The 18,518-nt window shown below is 42.3% G+C and overlaps 1 protein-coding gene across 2 annotated transcripts in view; it reads right to left on the bottom strand.

Moving 5' to 3' along the window:
- PLAA (phospholipase A2 activating protein) overlaps positions 1-18,200 on the bottom strand; it is a 35,874-nt gene extending 17,674 nt beyond the window's left edge. Inside the window, exons 1-6 of one of the 2 annotated variants that reach the window (XM_081104257.1) lie at positions 18,037-18,200; positions 7,673-7,866; positions 4,177-4,277; positions 3,969-4,089; positions 1,408-1,575; positions 837-972 (exon numbers count right to left, since the gene is read on the bottom strand). In XM_081104257.1, coding sequence (XP_080960383.1) covers positions 837-972; positions 1,408-1,575; positions 3,969-4,089; positions 4,177-4,277; positions 7,673-7,866; positions 18,037-18,185 — 869 coding nt within the window. In that variant the 5' untranslated portion in view covers positions 18,186-18,200. Of the gene's footprint in view, positions 1-836; positions 973-1,407; positions 1,576-3,968; positions 4,090-4,176; positions 4,504-7,672; positions 7,867-18,036 lie in introns of those variants that run through there. The other variant, XM_081104258.1, reaches the window with a different exon arrangement.
- Between the last annotated feature and the right edge of the window lie 318 nt (positions 18,201-18,518).

Below are 18,518 nucleotides of genomic sequence, written 5' to 3'. Positions count from 1 at the left end.
TTATTTTTCTTCAACTGTTATACCAACTACTTTTGATCAGTATTAGAATCGTGCATACGGTCTCTCCAATTCACAAGTTCTCCCTTGTCCCCATTGTTCTTAATGCACACTTCCAATCACCAAAAGTTTGAAGCTTTATCCTTTTCTTTCACCCCATTTCTGATCATTTTCCTCTGAATTATCTCATTTTTGGTCTCTTATCCAGTGCCATGAAGGAGCCAATATTTAATAACTTTACACCCTTAATACTGCAGCTGCTAACTGGCTTTCCTTCCCATTGTCAACACCAATTAAATAAAACATCCATATTTAATAATTCATAAGTCCTACTTTAATCATCTCACTTCTTGTTTAAGAGCTATAACCCTTTAACTCCAAGCACTAAATCTATAAGTGAGCCCCATCTTACCTATTAACTACTTTTCCCCAGCATTAGTCCTCCACCATTTTCCTTTATCTCCTAAGACATCACTTTCATTCCCATGCTACATCTTTACTTATAGTTTCTTTTAATAAAAATTCTCATTTCCCTTCTTACTCATTATCTTTCAAAATCCCATCTACATTTCTTCTCCAGAAAGTTTTCCCAGACCAATCTCTACCTTTGTTGACTTCTTTTGCATTCAGTTTCAACTGTACAACATACAGTACTGACATAATAAATCCAGCATCATTAGTGTAAAAGCTGTTATGCCAACTACTCTTGTTCAGTACCAGAATCGTGCAGACAGTCTCTCCAATTCACCTGAACTTCCTTATGACTTATCTCTGTGCACTCTAATGTCCACCACAGTCCTAGACACATATTATTTATTGATTGACTAGAAAATAAATACCTCGCACCAACCACAATGTCACCATTGTCAAGCACACAGCAGCACCATATAGACTGAGCTGGAAGTCGGATTGTTTGGGCACATTCCCCATTTTTCCAGATTCTCAGAGATCTGTCTTCTGCTGTTGTCACAAAATCTGAAATTGATAAATACAGAAAAAATTAGGTTGAATAAATACAATTAAGTACATGTATATATACCATCTTTCTAGACAGATTTTTTTAACTCTAAAGTATTTTAAATTATAGTTTTAGATTCTAGGTATTTGTCACTTTTATATAACTTAAAAAAACAGGTTTGTATACATTTTTCATCTTACATACTAAACACCAATAAATTATGTAAAACCTTTCCTCAGATACTTAAGAACTTTTCACAACCATCAAATGTAAAATAATATAAAGATGATCATATCATTTTCTTCTTTAGGAAAAAATATAAAGTCACTAAATTATTCAAATTACAGTTAGTAAATTGATTTAAGTCATCAGTTCTCCTTCCCTCACCTTAAGAATGTGACGAAATAAAGGTTAATACAAAATTTTAAATACATGGTATAAAATAATCTTACCTTTACAATTTGGAAAGATAGATATGCTATAAATATAATTTGTATGTCCAAAATAGACTTCGAGACACTCGCCAGTAATTTGCCACCTTCTAACACTGGCATCATTTGCACATGAAAGAAATTCTGTTTCACTCAAAATTGCCAAACCTCTTACACAGTCTTCATGCCCTGTATTAAAAAAAATTATGTCAATCAATACAATAGATTATTTGGGTGATGGCTCTATGTATTTCATAAGCATTGTAAAACACATTGGTGAATAGTAAAGCGTGATTTCAAATTTGAAAAATTCAATTTTTCAGTAGAAAAGCCTGATAAACCAAATTTATATTTCAGATTTGGCCATATTTCTTACCAGTCTTAGGAAGTTATTTTATATTCATCGTATCTTCTCCAAATTCTGTCTTAAAACCTTCCAGAAACAGAATTTTGATCTCCACAACTCTCATTTTTTACCTGACAGTTCAACTTTTCTTCCCCAGTAACAAGATTAATTCATAACATATTCAATATTCAAATATAACAGAAAATATAATAAGGAATAAATAACCTTAAATTTCTTACCACAGAATACTGAAATTAATATTTATAAAACACCAGAGAAAATTAAAAACTAAGATTACAAAAGACTGTAATTATTTAAAGTTTGAAATATTAAAACCATCAAAGAAAAGTAAACTTTATTAAAATATGCAAAAATAGGTTGAGAGATTACTTTCTCTAAAACAACAAGATTAGTGGCAAAGCTAAAACAGGAATTCAAGTTTCCTGGTTTATTATCCTACCTCTTTAAAAAATATATATATTTTTTTTTTTAATCCTCACCTGAGGACACACTTAGAGAAGGAAGGGAGAGCTAAAAACATTGCTCAGCTGCCTTCCATACAAGCCTCCACCAGGGATCGAGCCTGCAACCCAGGTACATGCACTGACTGGGAATCGAAGCAGCAATCCTTTGGTGTACAAGACAAGACTCCATCAATTGAACTATGGGCTGGACTATCCTACATCTCTTGATTCCATCAAATTTAAACTTTTTTCTACCACTCCAATTCAACCAAAATGCAAATATTCAGCCAAGTACTGCTGATTTATCATTGGGAGCATTTCACAATTTATATAAATGCAAGCATTAAAATGATAAAATAAAAGCCAATGATTACTGATTTTTTAAAATGACAAAAATTTATGGACTAAACTTCTTGCATGTTTTTAATTATGTAACTGGAGATATACTTGATAAAATTCAATTTCTTTCCATGTTAATTGAAGTCTTGTAGAAAACATCTACATTTTTTTAGAGATAAAACATTCCCTGAAGCTAGTCATCTAATAAAGAGGATCAGATGTCAAACCTTTCCCATGCTCAGTATTTGCTAATTTAGATTAGCTATCACTGATTAGTAACAACTTGATACACATATATGTATGGAAACAAAAACAGAGATGCATATTATAACTCACTGTCCATTTTCCATCTATAGATAGTTTCATCTTCACAAAGGGACACCTTGCAGTATTATCCTCCAGGGTGGTGATTAACTTTGAAATAGTAAATGAGCCCAGGCAGTGTGGGTCAGTGGTTGAGCATAGACCCATGCACCAAGAGGTCATAGGTTCTGTTCCTGGTGAGGGCACATGCCCAGGTTGTCGGCTCTATCCCTGGCAGTGGGGGTCATGCAGAAGGCAGCTGATGTTTGTATCTCTCCCGCCCTCTCTTTTCCTCTCTAAAATCAATAAAAACATTTTTAAAAAAGAGGAAGAAGCTTTAAGTAAAAGAAAAAAAAAAGAAAAAAATTCATACAAAAAATCTAAGTGCCCCACAGATAAATCAGCAATACTAATATTACACAGAAGATGCCTCAGTGTAGAAGTTATTTAATAGCTGAGATTTAAAAAGGCTACCCACCTAAACCACCACATAGAGCTTGAAATGTATTAATAAACAATGTACTTCAATATTAATAAAAGCACTTATGTATTCCTTCATATAGATGAAGCTAACACTAATGCTCTATCATCAATAAGGCTTATGCTTTGAAGTTTCAAACTGAACATGTTCAAAGGACAAGAAAAAACATAATGCATCCACAAATTACATATATATAGTTTATAGAAGCACATGCACGCATTATAGCCTATCAGATACCTATTTACTATTCAATCTGGTTGTTTAATGAGAGATCTCATTATATCTTAAAAAGACATGTGGGTGCCCTGGCCTGTGTGGCTTGGTTGGAGCATTGTCCCATGCACCAAAAGGTTGCTGGTGAGGGCACATACCTAGGTTGCAGGTTTGATCTCCAGTGGGGCCGTGTGTGTGTGTGTGTGTGTGTGTGTGTGTGTGTGTGTGTGTGTGTGTTGGCGGGGTGGGGGGCACACACAACCAGCTGATGTTCATTTCTCTCTTCTCCTCTCTTAAAAAAAAAAAATCAATAAAACATATCCTTGGGTGGGGGTTAAAAAAAAAAAGATATGTGGGTGATGTTTTTCAACTACCACTTTCAAGCTTCTAAACATATGAAGCAATGAGATTATAAAAGCTGTCTACTCTGTATTACCTGAAAAAGTCCTCTCACATCTTCCAGCTTTCCACAGTTTAATAGTCTTGTCTGCTGATCCAGTTAACATTAAGCCCTGTTCAGGTAAGATCTTTACAGCCCAGACTGCAGCTGTATGACCCTGAAAGTAAAATGGGTATTAATTTAAGTTGCCACCGAGTCATTGTACTTAATTATTATCTAGCACATTCACACAGAACTACTGTACCTGTAAGGTCATCATGCATTTGTCATTCAGCCAGACTTTAGCAGTGGTGTCCCATGAGCCACTAAGTAATGTCCCAAATTTTCCAGATGAAAGACTACAAACTAAAGAAAAAAAAAGCATTCATATAGAAAAAGTTCAATCTTGTTAGTTATTAAAGCATTGCAATTTAAAAAACACAGTGATAGTATATTAGCCAAATAAGGCTTAACTCAATGGAGATGCAGAAGTGTGCACTGATCAAGACTGTTGTCAGACTGCCTGATGCAAGTACTACAGATGACACTTCTGAGCTGACCACAGGGATATACTCAACCTCAGGTTCATCGTCTGTAAATGAGGGAACAGGATTAAGTGGGTTGCACAATCTAAGAAACCACATAAGAAGGCAATGCAAATGATTTTGAAATGCTGTTTATATAGATACTTAGGGTCACTTTATAACCAAAAAAAAACTGGAACTAAGTGTTCAATAGTAATGAAATAGTTAATTAATGTTTTATTGATGTAAAATTATACAGGCTAAAAACTATAAATGAAGAGTCATCTAAAAACATGGAAAAAAAAGACAGAATTCTGATTAAAAATGGCAGACTGTCTGCAGTAATGCTATAAATGGTATTAATCTACAAGGCCAAAGAAGACTGAAACTAGCATAACTGCTTTAGCCAAATGGAGGAAGGTTATAATTCAGGGGTGGGCAACCCCTGGCACGCGTGCCAAACATGGCATGCCAGTAACTCTTGCTGGCACGCGAAACCCTCTCTTATAATCTTCCATTTACAATTTTTTTCTTAATATTGACTTTTTTATTTTTCAGATAAATTCAGTGTAGGTGCATCTTAGATAAATAAATAATTTAACATAACAAGTTATCTTAAAGACCGTAGACATGGATTGACAAGAGAGGGGAAGAGCAATTTCTATGCCTCTGCCTTAACTCTCCCTGCCTTCCTAGATCCGACCAGTGTTTTGGTTTCATCCACATACGCTTGTGAATCTTTGTTCTCAGTGATGAATTTTGTTAAGTCTCGTAATAGGAGTAGCCTGACAGATGAAAGTAGTAGCTCGTGCATATCTCTGAAGGTCACGAAATATAAACCTGATGTAAAATCTGTCATCAGTGATGCAGCAGCAAAAGTTCCACTGATAATATCAAATGGAGTCATAAAGTTTTCTGTCAGACTATCACTGTACATGTATACATTAAAAAATAAATGTATTTTTCATCATCACATACTGTGTTTTTGTTGCTCAAATTAATTTTATTATTTCTTCAAGGTTCTTCACATACGTACACCTTAAGAGATATCAAGTAGGCGTAACATGTCTCAAAAAATCAGGGTTGGCACACAGAAGAATTCTGAGTCAGAGATTTTGCTGGTTTTGGCACGCACTCCGAAAAAGGTTGCCCACCCGTTACAATTTAAACACGCACAAGAGGAACTCAGGAGTAGAGTGAGAGGGTACTGCAACTATGAGGCTCAGTATGCAGCCACTATTGGTTCCATGAAGGATGGGGCTAAGCAAAGGACTTGAAAAATTAGAAGAGTGATTCACAGTCTGCACACACCATAGTGAAACACTAGATCTCTCCTCTCAGCCTACAGTGTCAGAAAGTGCATCCTCACTCACTGCAGGAGATGGAGATTTATTCTCTGGTCACAGGAGCCCATTTAAAAGATCCCAATGGCCAAATGTGGGACAATTTGAGAAATCAAAAAGGGAAAAAAAAATGTTACGGAGCCAACTTATTTTGAAACCCAGTAAAACAAGTGGGAGAGGGGGCAAGGAAAGCATTTAACCTGGCTTCTCTGTATAAAATTCTCACGTGGTAACCAAAGAGTTGATGTGGAAAAGTTCTATATAGAAAAGTGCTAGTTATTAAATGCAGAAATAATGACATAGAGTACAGTCATTTTGCAAATATTAATGAAATAATACTGGATCTATGCAATGATCATCAATAGGCGCTAAAAAGCTGATGGGAATTTTATAATGAATAGATGTACAACACTAGAACCCACTGATCAATCTCAACATCACAAAAAGAGATATTTATGTATCTCCGGATGGATGTGTTAAATACACAATACTTCTTATTAAGTGTTCTTGCCAGAAACTTGAATCTGTAGCTGTTCAAGCTTCTAGATTTAACTAATAGCTTACAAGACATATGGGGGACTGAGGGACATGTTAAAGGGAACAAAAAGGCTCTAATCAACAAAGTCTAGATTGTTGGACATTCTCCAGGTATAAGAAGCTGGTTTCCAATGGAGCGGGAAAAGGGAAACAAACGGACAGACTGAGAGACCTGTGAACCTTGTCTGGATCACCAGCGAAACAAATTGTAAAAAAACATTTATGAGACAACTGGGTAAATGTAAGCATTCACTGGATATTTGATAATAAATGAGATTTTGCCTGGCCACTCTACTTTTATATACAGTGAAGATTTCTAGAAGAAAGTTAAAAAAAAATCTGAATCACTCTGTATTGAAGATTTCACATACAAACATACAAAAACATTTTATAAACTCAATGAAATTAAGTTTAAAGTGTTTATGGGCCATACTATTTGCTTACAGATGTTCCAAACTATTCTAGATACATTAAAAAAATAAGTGCACATACTCCACTGATTAAACATCATTTTATAACAAAGAGCTGCTAAGCCATACACAAATTCAGGAATTTCAGAATCAGAAATAGTATACACAAATCACAGAAAATGATATTCAAAAGTATTCCTCTTCAATAATGACACCAGAGCTATAAACACATCTGTTTTTGCTGTATAAATAGACATAACAGTCAGAAGATTTAAAAATACTCTTAGGTTTCTTCAGTAAATTCCTTGCACAAAATAGCCAAAAATCCAAAATCACAAAGTGTATCAAAATTATACACCTCTTCCTTTTATAACTGAACATTTTAGTCTTTTTAAAAAATATTTTTTGATTGATTTCAGAAAGGGAGAGATATAAAATGATCAGAGAGAATCATTGATCAGCGGCCTCCTGCACGCCCCCTACTGGGGATCCAGCCAGCAAGCTGGGCACATGCCCTGACTGGAAATCAAACCATGACCTCCTGGTCTACACTCAACCATTGAGCCACATTGGCTGGGCTGAACACTTTACTTTTTAAATACACAGGGGTGGACAAAAAGTAGGTTTACAGTTGTGAGTATGGGAAAAGCAGTTTATTCATATATTACTTATTATTTACTGTATTATTTGTATTACCACTTAAATCTACTTTTGTCCACCCCTGTGTAAGCATAATAAACTTTACTAATAACAGTAAATCTATATCAGAATTTATAGAACAAAATTCTGATCCAAAAAAGGATTTTACTACCAAGCCTATTAGCAATAGGTTAACAAATATGAAAACAAACAAACAAACAAAAAACAGGAAAAAATTATCTGTAAATTTTACTTTCAAACGGATAAATTTTTTTTCAAATAGAAACACACCAAAGCACTATACTCACCAGCATTTTTGTGACCTTTTAGTATGTAAAGTGGTGCTGGGCTCTCCAGTGAGAAAATGCAAATATTATGGTCATTTCCTCCAGTGGCGATTAGTCCATGAGGATGTACGTCACTTGAAGGTATGATGCATACGCAAGATACAAAATTAGAGTGGCCACTCATACAGTGCATTTCTGTGAAGCCCCTGTTAGGACTAAAAAGACATGATAATAAATAAGACATACAATTGTTCTCTAACATAGCCTAGGACATAGTTGTCAAAGTACTCATTTCATTTAGTGTCTACTAGGTTGAACTTTACAGAGTGCACACTATTTCAAGTACCTATTGTTTTAAATATTAAATAGCTAATATACACTGAGTGGCCAGATTATTATGACCACCCGATCAGTACTTCGTTGGGCCACCTTCTGCCTTCAATACTGCGGCAATTCTTCTTGGCATTGACTCCACGAGATGTTGAAAGGTGATGCGAGGAATCTGACACCATGCCTGATGAATAGCACTGTCCAGTTCTGTGAGATTTGATGGTTGTGGAACCAGCTGCCTGATGGCTCTTTTAACTTCATCCCACAAATGCTCAATTGGATTGAGATCTGGTGATTGTGGGGGCCACCTAGGCAAGGAAAAATCTCCCTCATGTTCTTGAGACCACTCCTGCACAATACGAGCACCATGGCATGCGCACTGTCTTATTGGAAGAAGCCATCTCCATTGGGATACGCCATCAACATGATAGGATGAACCTGATGATATATTATTAATTACTGATCATCAACGATACTTAGGTATGTTGTGCTAATCAGACGTTGTTCCACATGAATTAAAGGGCCCAAGTCATGCCAGGAAAACATGCTCCAAACCATAACACTGCCCCCACCAGCTTGAAGGGTTATACTCATGCATGTGGGGTGCATGCTTTCATGCTGTTTCCGCCAAATTCTCACTCTGCCATCTCCATGATGCAACTGGAAACGTGATTCATCGGACCACATGACTTTTTTCCAATGCTCGACTGTCCAATCCTTGTGTTCCTGTGCAAACTGGAGACGTTTTATCTTGGTAACTGCAGACAGCAAAGGTGTTCGAATAGGCCTTCGGCTTTTTTGCTGATACTCCATGGCTCCGAGCACCAACAATCATCCCCCGTTCAAAGGCTGTTAAATCGTGTTGTTTACCCATATCTTCAGAAAAAAATCACTTCTGCTGTCGTGGTAAACAACCTGCTTCCCTGTTTATAATGGTCTGGCCCTCTAGCAACCTCAGCATGAAATTATAGCTAATTTGCCTACAAACGTCAGGTGGTCATAATAATCTGGCCACTCAGTGTATATCAGCTACTACAAAGATTTATATCACCTTTGGAAAAGTTTAATTAGGTTTTCATTAATAACAGTTAACTAACAAGAAGAACAAGCAAGGAAAGGGAAGGGAACAAATATATTAAGTTGCTTTCCTCATCCTCCATTTTCATTTCTACTTAACAGTAATTGTTACCCTGAGAAATCCGTGGTGAAGTGAAACCATTCATGCAATTAGGATAATGGAACCCACTATCAATAAGCCTTAAACACGGAGGACATTTTCACATTATCAAACATAAACTTTGTACCCATCAGTATAGTACAGTGATGGCGAACCTATGACACGTGTGTCAGAGGTGACACGTGAACTCATTTTTTTAGTTGATTTTTCTTTGCTAAATGGCATTTAAATATATAAAATAAATATCAAAAATATAAGTCTTTGTTTTACTATGGTTGCAAATATAAAAAAATTTCTATATGTGACACGGCACCAGAGTTAAGTTAGGGTTTTTCAAAATGCTGACACGCTGAGCTCAAAAGGTTCGCCATCACTGGTATGTGTATCTAAATAGAATATCAATCATTTTCAATATGCAAACCATAGGAACTAATACAACTATGTATAAATGACTGCTCTAGGGACACAGCACATCAACTCCCTGGGGATTAGAAAGATTACCAATTTGTTACACATTTAGTCACTCAGCATCACTGCCTTACATAACAAGTCTAACAGATTATGACATACTATATGGAAGGTGGTTAGTTGCTGAGAGGGATATAAAGAATTATGTATCTGACTTAAGCTAAAGCAAGGAGTTTGCAGTCTAGTTGAAAGAGATGAGATAAATACAGAGATTAAGACTCCTGAGTAAAGACTGAACACACTCATCTATTTTCACTCCCTTCCCAAACACCTCTAAAACAATGTGTGTGTGTGTGTAGGCAAATAATGCTGCTAATTTTTGAGCCTTTTGGGCATCCACTGGTAAATTGGTTCTCTACTTTCCCTGCCGCCTGCATAGAACTCATTTTTCTCATGTCTCCCAAGACTCTTACTACTTTTCTGTCAGCTTCACTACTGGAAGTTAAAATCCTGTTCTTTTTTTCTCTTTCTTCCTAGCCTTGTGAGTTTATACCTTTCTTAAAATATGTATGTAAATATATACACACACATATAAATATATGCATGCATGTATATGTATCTATGTATGTAGGCAGGAGGGAAACTAGAGAACAAACCCACCAGTAAATCCCCAAAAGGCTAAAGAATTAACAGCATTATGTATGTACCACTAAAAATGGGGACAAGAAAAGGCAGGAACTAAAATAAGGAAAACTAGTTGAAAGTCTTCAGAATCAGTCAAAAGTTGAATCATATGACAAAAAAAAAATCTTCAAAGGAAGGCATTTGGTAGTAGCTATTTTTAAACTTGTCCACTTTATTTTGATGGGTTTTTTAAAATGTGTTTTTAGAAACCATTTTATCAATAAACCCAAAGAAATTTAAAAGATAGGATATGATAAAAAAAAATCTGTATTATGTAAACCACTAAATTGGCCTATGTGTCCCTGAGCACCCCAGTACAGATGTTTGCATGCATCTTTTGTATTGGTCTGTGAAGTTCTTAATGGCAGAATCCAGACCTGGTTCTTTTTATCTTCTCAAGTTCCCAGCACAATATTCTACGTGGTAAGAATTAAGTACTTCGTGAATCAATAATACCTAAAGTATTATGAAGAAAGAAAAAAGCAGCTAGACACCCCAGCCAGGCGACTGCCCTTTTGTACCCAGCAAAAGTCTGGAGCTTTTTCTTTAGAAAGGGAACAGTCTTGGGGGACACAAAGCATAGTTGAGCCTTGGGGTATGAGGAACATGTACATTCATAATGGAGGCCAAGACCACTAAAGACAAAATCCTGGAGACCAAGCAGTCATGCTCTAGGCCAGTGGTTCTCAACCTGTGGGTCACGACCCCTTTGGAGGTCGAACGACCCTTTCACAGGGACCGCCTAAGATCATCGGAAAACACATACGTATATAATTACATATTGTTTTTGTGATTAATCGCTGTTTTAATTATGTTCAATTTGTAACAATGAAAATGGGGGTCACCACAACATGAGGAACTGTATTAAAGGGTCGCGGCATTAGGAAGGTTGAGAACCACTGCTCTAGGCAGACCAGCCCAATGAAATGGTCCAGCCAAATAACCCTACCTGAAGCTCACAGCCAGCCAGGCCGCCCCACCCATGAATAGTGAGTGCTACTCAGAAACCTTTTAGTTTTCCACCTTAACACCAAGCACAGAATAAGGATTATCAGACATCTGGGGAAAGGCTTCTCCAGCAGGAAATATATAATGACCAAAACAAACAGGGAGGGAAAAAAAAAACAATTTGGAGGAAACAGACCACTAAGGAGAAAATAACTTAACAAACAAACAAACAAACAAACAAAAGAAAACAGCCCTGGCAGGCGTGGCTCAGTTGGTTGGAGTGTAGTCCTGTGCACCCAAGGGTCTCAGGTTCGATTCCTAGTCAGGGAACATTTCCAGGTTGCAGGTTCAATTCCCAGTTGGGGTGTGTACAGGAGGCAACTGACCATTGTCTGTCTGTCTCTCTCTCCCTAAAATCAATAAAAACATATTCTTGATAGTCCTAACCGGTTTGGCTCAGTAGATAGAGCGACGGCCTTTGGACTGAAGGGTCCCAGGTTCGATTCCAGTCAAGGGCATATACCTTGGTTGAGGGCACATCCCCAGTAGGGGGTGTGCAGGAGGCAGCTGATTGATGTTACTCTCTCATCGATGTTTCTAACTCTCTATCCCACTCCTTTCCTCTCTGTAAAAAATCAATAAAATATATTAAAAAAAACCAAAAACAAAAAAACATATTCTTGGTAAAGGACTAAAAAAAATTAAAACAAACATCACTACCATATTCAGAGATATAAGATATTGCAGACATGAAACAAGAAGATAATTTCATAAGAAGTCAAGGCAATTTTGAGAAAGTATAGCAAAAAGAAAGAACAAGAGAATTAAAAAAGAAATGTAGAAACAAGTTCAATATCTGGATAAAAAGTTCAAGAAAAGAGGACAGAGAAAATGAAGAAGACGAAACCAAAGAATGAATTTAAGAAAATGTCCCGGAACTTATGGATGAGCTTTCATATTAAAATGGTCCGTCCACTAATGGCCCTGAACAGTGGGTGAATACTTGACTGCCTTTTAGACAGAACAAAATAATAGCTCAAGAATCAGAATGGCTTCGGTCTTCTCAACTGTAACACTAAAGGCTAGCATAAAATGGGACAATGGCTTGAAAATGCTAGAGGAATATTATTTGGAAAATAGTGGCCAGGTGCACGATATTCGTGCACTAGGGGCGGGGAGGGGGTCCCTCAGCCGGGCCTGCAACCTCTCTAATCTGGGACCCCACAAGGGATGTCCGAATGCCAGTTTAGGCTCGATCACTCTCGCAATATGGGACTGCTGGCTCCTAACCGCTCACCTGCCTGCCTGATTGCTCCTAACCATTTTGCCTGCGGGCCTGCTCGCCCCCAACTGCCCCCCCTCCCCACTGGCCTGCTTGCCCCCAACTGCCCCCACCCCCGCTGGCCTGCTGACCCCCAACTGCGCCCCCAACATACCCCCGCTGGCCTGATGATACACAGCGACCCCCCCCCCCCACCGGCCTGATCACCCACAACTGCCGGCCCATCCTGGCCTGATCACCCACAACTGCCCTCCCCTCTTGGCCCCTAACAGCCTCAACCTCGGCCCCGCCACCATGGCTTTGTCCAGAAGGTCTCCTGGAAGGTCTCCCAGTCTAATTAGCATATTACCCTTTTATTAGCATAGACTAGAGGCCCGGTGCACAAAAATTTGTGCACTCGGCCGGGAGGGGGAGTCCCTCAGCCCGGCCTGTGCCCTCTCGCAGTCTGGGACCCCTCGGGAGATAACGACCTGCTGGCTTAGGCCTGCTCCCGGGTGGCAGGGGGCAGGCCCAATCCCTAGGTGCAGCCCCTGGTCGGGCTCAGAGCAGGGCCGATTGGGGAGTTGGGGCGCCGCCCCCTGTCATGCACAGAGCAGGGTGGACTGGGAGGTTGCGATGCCACCCTCAGTCACGCTCAGGGTAGGGCCCATTGGGGATTGGGGCACCGCCCCCTGTCACACTCAAGGCAAGGTTGATGGGGAGGTTGCGGCGCCACCCTGTCACACACAGAGCAGGGCCAATCAGGGGGTTGGGGCGCTGCCCCCTGTCATGCACAGAGCAGGGCCAATCAGGGGGTGGGGCACTGCCCCCTGTCACTCACAGAGCAGGGCCCATCAGGGGGGTTGGGGCTCCGTACCCTGTCACGCACAGAGCAGGGTCAATCACGGGGTTGGGGAGCTCCCCCATGTCACTCACAGAGTAGGGCCAATAGGGGAGTTGGGGCACCGTCCCCTGTCACACACAGAGCAGGGTGGATCAGGCGGTTGGGGCGCCGCCACTGTCACACTCCGGGCAGGGCCGATAGGGAGGTTATGGCTCTACCCCATCACACACAGAGCAGGGCCCGTGGGGGGGGGGGGGGGGTTGGGGCGCCGCACCCTGTCACACACAGAGCAGGGCCGATCAGGGGTTGGGGAGCTCCCCTCTGTCACGCACAGAGCAGGGCCCATGGGGAGGGGGGGTTGGGGCGCCGCAGCCTGTCACACACAGAGCAGGGCCGATCAGGGGTTGGGGTGCCGCACCCTGTCACACACAGAGCCGCAGGGCAAGCAGGGGATTGGGGAGCTCCCCCCTATCAGGCACAGAGCAGAGCTGATCAGGGGGTTGGGGCGCCTTCCCCTGTCAGGAACAGAGCAGGGCCGATAGGGAGGTTGTGGCCCCGCCCCCTGTCACACAGAGAGCCACAGGGTGATCAGGGGGTTTGGGCGCTGCCCCCTGTCACGCTGATCCCAGTGCTGGGAGGCCTCGCGGCTCTGCTGATCCCAGTGCTGGGTGGCATATTACCCTTTTACTATATAGGACAGAGGCCTGGTGCACGGGTGGGGGCCGGCTGGTTTGCCCTGAAGGGTGTCCTGGATCAGGGCGGGGGTCCCCACTGGGGTGCCTGGCCAGCCTGGATGAGGGGATGATGGCTGTTTTCAGCTGGTCACACACCCTTCAGGGTGGGGGTCCCCACTGGGGTGCCTGGCCAGTCTGGGTGAGGGCCTGAGAGCCGTTTTCAGGCTGGAGGGCAACTGAAGCTCCCAACCTCTCCTTTTTTTCTTTTTTTTTTTTATTCTGGGATTTATTTACCTTCTATAGCTGTCACTGGAGCTGAGAGCCGGCTCCAGCTCTGAGGGCTGAAAGCAGGTTCTGGGTCTGTTTGGCTTCTATAATTGAAACTCTGTTGCCATCACAGCAGCTCTAAGCTCTGAGGCCAAAGCTGGCCGAAAGCAGGTCTCTGGAGCTTGTTTAGCTTCTATAATTGCAACATAGTTGCTTAGACTGCAGCTCAGAGCCGGGCTGCAGCAGGCGGGGAACCTTAGCTTCCTCCATTGCTGGAGCAAGCAAGCCTCCTGTTCACTTCAGCTGCATGGCTGCCGGCCACCATCTTGGCTGGCAGTTAATTTGCATATTCCTCTGATTAGCCAATGGGAAGGGTGTCGGGGTTATGGTCAAATTGCATGTTTCTCTTTTATTAGATAGTAAGTTTGCTGTAAAACAGTATGCTGTGTTACACTGCAGGAGCCTCATACATCTGTTTACCGCGTCTCTGAATTTGTATCATTTTTCTCTGTGCATGATTTAATCTCGTGTTGTTTTGTACAGAAACATGCTGCACAGGACTGTATCTTAAGAGCAAATAGTCTAGGTGTGTAGTCTGGCTATATCATTTAGATTAGTGTATGTGAACTCTGAGGTTCGCACAGCGAAATCACCTATCAACACTTCTCTCAGAATGTATCCTCCTAGTTAAGGAGCACATGACTGTATAGCATTTTATATAGAGATAAGTAAAATAAAAATAAAGCAGTTATTAGGAGATGAAAATTTTGCCTCCAAGAAAGGGAAATGGGGAGTGGGAAGGGACTGGCTCTGATTTATTAACAAACCCCACAGAAGTATTTGTCTAAGGTCCCAAAGTGATGAGTGTTTATGAGACCATGGCATAGTCAGGAGAGATTTAATGCAGAATGTAAAATCTGTGGTTGTGTCTTTCAAATATGGATAGTTTTCAAAGGCAAAACAATAGTTGTGATAGACTTGAGAAATCCAGTTTAATCTGAAGTGGGCTTATAGCGGCCTGAAGCAATCTCAAAGAATGGTATGCTGACTGGTTCAGTTTAATGTACAACCAAAAAGAAAAAATCCCAGAAAGAAAAATATGTCTCTTTTCTGAAGGACTTTCAGAAGGCCCAGGTATTTTGGGGATTCCCAACAGGCTTTTGTGAAAGATGAGGTATCTAGTCCACCCTCGAACTATTTTGCATCCCTGAAACTAAATTCCCCCATCATTTCCAGTCCACCCCTACACTACCTGATCCAGAAACCTAACGAAAACAACCTTCATCAACTACTTCTCCAAACATTTTACAGCGCTTCATTACTGTATTAATAAGCAATGAAATAAAAATCGTCAGGATTATCAGCCTGAGGACACTTTTACAACACTAAAAGTGTGGTTGAGACACGCTAGTTTGGGATGCGTAAGAAGTTCATCACCCAGTGACTGTGAGATGCTCTACCCTAAGCAACTGGAAATGAGAAGTAAAACTATCTTATCTCTCCAATCATCTACCATCTTGCCCTGTGCCTGGCACAATGCAGGCTCTCAATCAGTGTTAGGTGAAAAAATACGTAAATAAATTTTGAAAAACTAAACAAAACAAAAACCAACATGAGTTAAACGAAAGAACCAGTTTTCAGATAGAGGCTCATTTCAGCCCCAAGTTCCTCAAGTTCCTGGTAAACACAATCACTCCAGTGATTTAAGTTCTTGTCAACCTAGCACACTCATACACAACATGCACAGATGGAGCCATGACACCTGGCATCCCCTTTACATACTCCTCATGTCAACATTTACACCCTAGCGGGCATGTGCTTCTACTGACCTCCATTTTAGATGTACACGTTAACAGTAATCGTCTTCAAACACACACTACTATTACGAGGTGGTCTGGAATATCACACAACCTTAGAAGAGACCTTTAGAAGCCACCTCCAGTTCAATAAAGGAGTTTGCTCTACAATACCCTAGCCAGTGGTCGGCAAACTCATTAGTCAACAGAGTCAAATATCAACAGTACAACGACTGAAATTTCTTTTGAGAGCCAAATTTTTTAAACTTAAACTATATAGGTAGGTACATTGTCATTAACTTAATTAGGGTACTCCTGAGGCTTAGGAAGAGCCACACTCAAGGGGCCAAAGAGCTGCAGGTGGCTCGCGAGCCGCAGTGTGCCGACCACGGCCCTAGGCTAGTCTATCTCATCCCGACTACACTACTGTAAATGCCTCCAAAATGATCCACTTCTACCTTTACCCCTTTGCAATCCGTTCTCCACCGGCAGCTAGCGGGAACTTCTCAACAGGTAAATGGAATCGTGCTGCTCGTTGCTTGAAACCCTTTAAATAAAGGCTTCGAACAAGGACAACCCTTCCTCTGCCCTCAAAGACTTGCCCCACCTCACAGCGCATTCCCTCCTGCACAAAGGGGCTGTCTTCTTGCTCAGTCCAGGGCCTCTGAGTGTGTCCCTCCCGCCACCTACAGTGCTCTTCCAATTCGCCTTCCTTATTCCTGGCTCCCATGACAAGCTCCATGTGTCAGATTAAAAAAAGAAAAGAAAGCCCTAACCGGTTTGGCTCAGTGGACAGAGCGTTGGCCTGTGGACTGAAGGGACCCAGGTTCGATTCCGGTCAAGGGCATGTACCTTGGTTGCGGGCACATCCCCAGTAGAGGGTGTGCAGAAAGCAGCTGATTGATGTTTCTCTCTCATCCATGTTTCTAACTCTCTATCCCTCTTCCTTCCTCTCTGTAAAAAAATCAATTAAATATATTTCAAAAAAAGAAAAGAAAAGAAAACACATCCTCAGAAAGGCTTCCTTCTCTAACATCTCTCTCCACTCAACTCTATAGGGATACTTGTTTTCCTTATGCCAAATATGTAATTATTTTTCTATTGTTTTTTTGATCCATCTTCCCTTCCACATTATAAGCAAGTTCATTAAAACATAAGAGAACTTGTCTGTCCTCTTCCCCTTCAAGATTTCAAACACATTAGAGGGCACTCAACCCATAGCTACCATCTGAATTTATGGACCACCCAAACTCCGTGTGAAACCTCTACTGATGGGGGGCTAACAAAGTAACTCCGCTCCGATTTTTCTCTTTCTGAACTGAAATCTGTTTTCCAGTGACAATCAGCCAAATCAAGGCTGAACTCTTGAACTCGATTTGCACTGGAGCTTAACCTTTTGTGCCTGTATTTGTGAGTGAGGAGGCAATGCACTTTCTCTCCTCAAAAAGCAGCACATCCCCCACACACGTCCGCAGAGCATGTGAGAGATCTCCCCTCCATCCAAGCCCATCACAGACCCCAGACTAAGCAACTCTGACTGGGACACCTTTCTGCAGGGCCATGTTTGAGAACTGAGGCTACAGAGCACATCCTAGAGCAGATGCGTTCACACGGCCTCACGGAGGAGGGGGCACGGGGCGTCCATCAGTTTCCAAAATCTCAAAGCAACACGGGACATCGTCGTCCAAAAACTGAAGCCCCAAGAGGGAAGAAGTTCGTCCAAGGTCACCCGCTCGATCGTGGTCAAGTCGGGACACGAAAGCTGGTCCCTAGCCCCCCACAACCCGATGCTCCTCCCACCCAAGCGCCCCGGTGGCTCCCACCGCGCGCCCCGAGCGCCCGTGCTCTCGGGACCGGGAGGGAACGCAGCCCTGAGCGCAGGCCGGGAGGACGGGAGCGGGCAGGGCGCAGCCGGGAGGGTTAGCTCTCCCCCACTCGCGGCAGGACCCGTGCAGCACAGTCAGGGGCGCGGGGGTGCCGGGCTCGCAGCGCTCACCTGTCCGGCACCCAGAGGCGGGTGGTGCGGTCCCGGGACACGGACACAAAGGCCCCCGGCGGATAGAGGCAGCACACCAGGCCCCGCACGTCCAGCTCGTGGCCCTGGAGCGAGCAGCTCAGCCGATACCTGGCGGCGGCGCTCTCCATGGCCCCGGTCGGTCCGGCGCCCGGGCCCGGGCCCGAGCAAGAGCAGTCGGCAGGGGCGGTGGGGTGTGCGAAGGGCCGCGGCGCGAGAGGGACTTGCAGAGGAGAGGCGCCCTGACACCGGAAGAGCCCGAGCGCCAGTGCGGAAGGGCGGCCGGGAAGGGGCGCGCCGGGCGGGCCGAGTGACACAGCAACCCCGACCGGCACGCCGGAATTTATCATCAACCCCGGCCCGCGTGACGCAGAGGGTGCGCGCCCGCCCGCCCGGAGGCCGAAGGGGAGCGAGGACGCTGCCCCCCGGCGCTCGGCCCGGGGGGCCGGGGAAAAGCCACACGC

Source organism: Myotis nattereri, assembly GCF_964212035.1.
Source record: "Myotis nattereri genome assembly, chromosome: 12".
Taxonomy (NCBI): domain Eukaryota; kingdom Metazoa; phylum Chordata; class Mammalia; order Chiroptera; family Vespertilionidae; genus Myotis; species Myotis nattereri.
Note: the sequence above shows the minus strand (reverse complement) of the source record. Positions and strands in the feature narration are given on the sequence as shown.